This window comes from Lipotes vexillifer, unplaced genomic scaffold, assembly GCF_000442215.2.
Source record: "Lipotes vexillifer unplaced genomic scaffold, Lipotes_vexillifer_v1.1 scaffold1139, whole genome shotgun sequence".
NCBI lineage: Eukaryota > Metazoa > Chordata > Mammalia > Artiodactyla > Lipotidae > Lipotes > Lipotes vexillifer.
Genome location: NW_006798273.1, coordinates 869,645 through 876,221, shown reverse-complemented (window position 1 = coordinate 876,221; position 6,577 = coordinate 869,645). Strand labels below are relative to the sequence as shown.

The following is a 6,577-nucleotide window of genomic DNA, read 5'->3' as shown; positions in this document are numbered from 1 at the left end:
CCCTTTTAGATGTGGTTTTTTAAAATTCATTATAAATTTAACCCTTAGAGTAAACGGATGGCTTCATTCTCCCTCAGTCCCTGAAGGAATTAAGAAATAGTCCCAAACTCAGTGGCAGAAAGAATCAATATGAATAAGGTCTAACAGAATCACTCCTTTACACAGAAGTAGGAAGATTAGTGCTGCTCAACCCTTCCCAAGCTCCTTCCAAAAAAAAAAAAAAGAAAGTATATATATATATATATATGTATATGTATATATATATATATATGTGTATATATATGTATATATATATACACCATTTTTATTAAAGATGCCAAAAAGCTACGTTTTTTTGTTTTTTAATTAATAGGCTGCTACTGTTCTGACCAAGTCCACTTTGGAGAACCAGAACTGGAGAGCCACAACTCTTCCTACAGATTTCCACTATGAGACTGAAAATCTTGTCCAGCTGCATCTCAAACCAGGCACCAGGGTAAGGCTGTTCTTAGGTTCCTTGAGGTCATGTTGTTGTTGAACCTGTTCTTAGCATCAGAGGTATCAAGTGGCGGGTAGTGTGATTGTCAGCGCCCTTCAGGAGAAGGAGAACGCGTGAGGAGGAATTCATGTTAGCCCAGGGGAGTTACCGGGAGATCGCATGGGTAAGGCAGAGCCGGAGGGAAAAACTCACAGGACAGATGCACACTCAAGACTTGGAAATACCTCACCTGATTGGACTGCTGGACACTCTGGCCTACTTGCTGAAATGCAAGGCGGATGAACAACCTTTTGTCAAGGCTTTTACAAGCTGTTAGTTATTTCTTGATTCTTTCACCTTCTCATGATAGTTGTGGATTTACTAGCCAGGTGCTTTCCCCAGCCCACATTGCCTCCCCATGATCAAGGTGTAGACGTGAGCCCGCTGTGACATGCAGGGCGATGTAGGTGCCAGTCCTCGGGGGCTCCCTAGCACTGCACAGCCTGCCTGCTCTCCTTCTATTACTGTTCAGGTGAGCTTTCTAGACTAGCCAGTGTGCACCCCAGTCGCTATTCACTTCATTTGCCTGTGGCCTCTCTGGGGATGCTAAGCAGCAAGAGGGTGTTCCCGTTGCCAGGGTAACCAGGCAGTGGGTCATGCTAAGTTCTGTTTTATCTGGACCCTCTACTCATTTGCATTCCTGGTTGTTTTAATCTTGTGGTGTCAAGTATACAAACAGTCTACAGTTTCCTCTTCCTTATTTTGCCTGTTTCTCCACAAGGCCTAATGATATGTATACAGTTCCCTGAATTCACTGATATCTCACATTCTGTTTTTATAATCCAACACTCATAATTTGCTTTATAATCAATACTGTTCACTTAGCAAAAATACTCTTAAAAATGCAGAAAGAACTAATTTACTGTTACATGTCAATTATACCTCAATTTTAAAAAAGAAAAAACATGCAGAAAGATACAGAGTTGCAGCAGTAGTAGTAACTGTGGTCATGGTTCAGTATGAGTTAGATGCCAGCAGCTGCTTGCTGTAATCAGAAAATAGAGCCCTGGTGGGAAGGAGCAGAGCCAGGCTGCTGGGGCGCTGAAGGGAGAGGTAGGACACTTCCACCAGGCCCGGCCCAGCTCCAGCTGCTTTCCATGGCCACAAGCCACCTTCTCCTTCCTCAGGCCCTTACTATGAACATTGAAGAATGTGGCTTAGGTGGTAATTTGCATATTCAGATGTGAAGGTTGTAGAACAAAGTCATTTGATCCTTGCACTCCAGGAGTTTTCTGGGTTTTTTTCCATAATTGTTTCTTATAGAGGAAAGAACTCCTGCTTCTGATTATCCACAGGGACGAATTTCCCTGCATGTGTAGTAGGGCAGCCAGGCAGCAGGATCCCGAGATTCCTCACCTCGTCCTTCCAGTAGAGCTACACTAGGACAATGGCTATTAAACACTGGAGAGTAAACACTGGACTATTAAACACTCAGTCTGGCTAGAGACTATACAGGTCAACCACCCATCCAGTTTAATATCTTAAAGGGTGATTCTAATAGCAACCAGCCAGTACATGAGGGGGGTCACATACCCTTCCTGAAACATTTCTTGTAGACTATGGACAATTTAGAGTGTGTCCAGAGGAGAGTATTATTCTAAATGGAGAGGGATCTAAAAATTGTGTCATATGAAGGAAAGTGGAAGAAAGTGGGCATTTCTTAATAGCTATTGTTTATTTTTGGATTTGTAATACAAAACCACTGAGGGGTTTTGGGGGGCTACTTTTGGAGTATATATTTATATTAAAATATTCAATGTGCTTCTGTAAACTGTACACACCTTTAATTCCATTTCCTTCACCCCAAAGACACACACCCCAGATGATGATCAGTGGCCTAAGGGCCTGCAAATCTGAAGGGCTCTGGTCGACAGGCACTTCCAAAAGAGGAGGCAGACTTGCTCTGTGAGGCCCTCAAAGGCGGAACAGGAACAAGAGCCGCAGATGTGGTGGCAGGGAGCAGAGCTCGGGTTTCTCCCTGTAGCTATGTGGGGAACAGTGATGGCCCAGGAATGGGACCAGCTGCCTGTGAATTAAAGTAGTGATTGAGTTTTCTGTCAGAATTCTTCAAGCAGCAACAAGTGGACTTCTTTTCAGATAGTTGTAGGTGGCTTTGTTTTTAGTGAAGGAACACTTTCAAATAAAGTTGTGTGCAGACCTAATTGCAAACCGGCTGCTCTGGTGTATTTGGGGTGGAAGGTGGCTCGGAGCCCTGCTGCACTGGGCTTGCTCTAGAGTGGAGTTGTGTGGTTAGTTGGAAGTTGGCTGGATTAGATGACCTCTCAGGGCCCTTAAAACCCTAATGTTCCTGGGACATGATCGTAGGAACTAAGGTTATCTCCCCAACCTAGTTTACTAGCTGCTTTTCTAGAAATTGCTTTCTGCAGTTGTTTTTTCCTTCATTCTAGTTACTTAAGATGGCCCAAGGCCAGAGGGCAGGGACCGAGCATTGTGAAGAAATTGACGACTATGATTACAACAACCCTAATGATACCTCCAACTTCTGCCCTGGATCACAGGTAAACGGGGCAAGAGCTCTGTCCTCCCTTCTAAGCAGCAGGGTGTTTCTCTCCTGCTTCCCTTCTTGCCCTTTCCTGTATGGCAGATGACTATAGGAAATTCTGAATCAGGTGGGGGTTTGTGGATGCTTGCCCTGCCCCAGGCATCAGAGAACTGAGCAGAGCTGAGGCAACAGCCAGAACCTTGGCCTGCCTTAACTCTAAGCTCTGTACACAGGAAAACAGTGGACATACTCCAGTAAACCGTCAACATGCGGATGGAATCGATCTTAGTTAGACTAAATAATCTCAAAATCCCTTCTATGACTCTGTGAATGAGATAGCAGATGGAAATATAACAGAAAGGGGGGAACTATTAGGTTCCATCTATGTCCCTGCAAGTGAGGAGAAGGGAAAGAATGGGAAGAATAGCTTATTCACCGTATTTTCTTGCTTGGAAGAGAATTACGTTGTTACATTTTAATTTTTTTTTTTTTTTTTTTTTTTTTTTGCGGTACGCGGGCCTCTCACCACTGCGGCCCCTCCTGTTGCAGAGCGCAGGCTCCGGACATGCAGGCTCAGCAGCCACAGCTCACGGGCCCAGCCGCTCCGCGGCATGTGTGATGCACAGGCTCCGGACGCACAGGCTCAGCGGCCATGGCTCATGGGCCCAGCCACTCCGCGGCATGTGGGATCTTCCCAGACCGGGGCACGAACCCGTGTCCCCTGCATCGGCAGGCAGACTCTCAACCACTGCACCACCAGGCAGCCTGGTTGTTACATTTTAGTAAAAATCCAGACTGGCCTCTCGCCCAGTGCTCCTCAAGCTCCGTAGGCCTAAGAGTCACCCAGAGAGCCTGTTACCCAGTTCCTGGGCCCCACCCCAGAGACCTGGTCTGTTCCTGCTGGGCTCAGTCCAAGAGTGACTTTCTCACTGGCTCCCAGCAGGACCCCGGCTTGTGGCCAGCCGACAGGTCACGTCTCTTGGTATTTCAGGAGTGCTTTCTGTAAAATGAAATCCTAAATCCATTAGAAGCAGAGGGACACTGGCTGTTGTGATTACTGAATTCCCTTTAGCTCTCGCTCCAGAGGGCTTAGTTAACAGATGCCTCTCTAGTAGGGTGTATGTGCAACAGGAAGATGACTAGAGGACCTAGAAGTCCATTCTAGGTTTGGCTCAATGTCACGAACTCTCAGGTGCTCTGCTCTTGCTGTGTACGGAATCTGTTTCAAGGATATTTCTAAGCCCCTCAAAGAGCTCTGCCGAACTTGAAGAGCTATTTCCTTGCTCAGGCTGCTGACAGCGATTATGAAGAGTCAGATGACTTATTTGTGGGACCAGTTGGGACCTTTGACCATTCTGGCCATCCACCTACGACAACACAAGACAACGATGACGCGCCTGAAGTCCAAGGATTAGATATCACCACTTACGGGGAGTCAAATCTGGTAGCTGAGCCCCAGAAGGTAAAGAGGAAGCCAAGAATTATATCTGATATTGTTTGCCTGAGATCTGTTTAATTTGTATCTTTCATGAGAGTCACATTGGTCTGAGCTTGATTTTTTTCCTTCTCGATTTTAACCCGTTGCTCTCTAAGTGGCTGATTCATTCATTCATTCATTTATGTATTTATTTATTTATGGCTGCATTGGGTCTTCATTGCTGCGCACAGGCTTTCACTAGTTGTGATGAGCAGGGGCTACTCTTAGTTGCAGTGCGTGGGCTTCTCATTGCAGTGGCTTCTCTTGTTGTGGAGCACGGGCTCTAGGCGCAGACTTCAGTAGTTGTGGCTCGCGGGCTCTAGAGTGCAGGCTCAGTAGTTATGGCGCACGAGCTTAGTTGCTCCGTGGCATGTGGGATCTTGCCGGACCGGGGATCAAACGCGTGTCCCCTGCACTGGCAGGCGGACTCTTAACCACTGCGCCACTGGACTAATTATGCTAATTGTGTTTGTGTGGAACTAGCCATCTCTCCAAAGATTGTGATAAACCATATGACTAGGGGTGAGCCAGTCACACAAGCAGACTATGTGAATGAAGGGGGCAGGCAGAGAAAATGGGTTTCTGTGCTGGTTGGGTAAGGCTAGCTATTTGGCTCTGGAAAATCATGGCCAGATTCAACTCATATTAAATTATCATACATCAGGCATCTATTCCCTACCAAGTGACAGGCTTGGTGCTTTCATATATATCTATCTGATTCACTTATCTCTTACACTGGAATTCCAGGATATCCTTAATGAAGACTGTACTTGATCAAAAATAAATTAGATTGAAATGAAGGACTCTGTGTATGTCCAAAGAAAGCTCTATAACTTTGTGGTATAAACTAGATTTTTTCATTATTTGAACTCCAGACTTTCTTTTTACAAAGAGCTGGTGGTAAATGCTTCTTTCTTATGCGTATTTTTACTCGTCACATACCTATTTCAGGTAAATAAAATTGAAATTCAGTATGCTAAGGCTGCCACAAAGATGGACATGAAGAAGTTGAAGCAGAGCATGTGGAGTTTGCTGACGGAGATCCCCAAGCAGGCGGATGCAGAGGTAACGGGTTCCACTCATTCTGTAGGTGCCCAGCATGGAGGAGGGTGCGGTTTCTGTCTGAGCTCCTGGATGAGTAGCGCTAACATGGAAAGCATTCATTCAGAAATAGAAGAAAGACATCACACCTCTGAAATGAACCAAGTATATGAACAGGCAGGTCACACAAAAGGTGATACAGATGGTAAACTAGTGTATGGGACATTACTCAGTCTTGCTCGTAATCAAAAAATACAAATGACGGCATCTTTATGCTGCTTTAAAATAACAGCTTTAACAATTAAACAGCATTTTTCAGTATGGAGTTAGAGGAAGAACTGGAGTACTTATTCGCTGCTGGTGCAAATTAAGTTGATAAATAACCCTTTTGGAAAGCAGCTTCTAACATCTCAGGTACCCTAAAATGTTTAAGCTCTTTGATCTAATAATTCTGATTTGGGAAAGTAGGAAAGTAGTTATATATATATTATATATATGTATATGTATATATATGATGCTGTCAAATTGTCTCTCCTTTAGAGCAAAGTGAAAACCCTGATTAACTTGTTCCAACTAAATGGAACTCTCTGGTTAACTAGAATCCTTCCATCTCCTCTTCTAGACTTCTGCTCAGAGAATGTTCTGAGCTTTCCAAACTCAGCACATTCTATTATACCTTCCCCTGCTGGTTGAGAAGTGAAAATGCATGATTTGATTAAGGACCCTGAGCTGTAGTCTTGGATGTCAGATAAAGCTTCAGTCATATTCATAAGGTTTTATCAATTAAAGTGGGATGGGATGCAAATATAAGAGAAATGTACTTTTTAAAAAGTAGGAAGAGGGTTCTGTTTAACCTTTGAATTTAAACGACTTATAATACCCTGTCCTCCAGGGATTCTGGTTAATATAGGTTTATTTAAACAAACAACTCTTTCTAATGACAATATTCAGAAGTAGAGAGAAAATAGTATAGTCAATGACCACTTCAGTGCCCATTATCAATGTTTCATCTATATTATCACCCAGTCCTGTCCGCCCA

General features: G+C 44.2%; 1 protein-coding gene across 1 annotated transcript in view; it reads left to right on the top strand.

Annotated features, from left to right (window-relative positions):
• Positions 1–6,577, top strand: part of NCAPH (non-SMC condensin I complex subunit H) — a 29,185-nt gene that overhangs the window by 19,221 nt on the left and 3,387 nt on the right. Inside the window, exons 11-14 of the mRNA XM_007470186.1 lie at positions 353–475; positions 2,926–3,036; positions 4,309–4,482; positions 5,449–5,562. Of these exons, the coding sequence (XP_007470248.1) occupies positions 353–475; positions 2,926–3,036; positions 4,309–4,482; positions 5,449–5,562 (522 nt within the window). The remainder of the gene's footprint in view (positions 1–352; positions 476–2,925; positions 3,037–4,308; positions 4,483–5,448; positions 5,563–6,577) is intronic.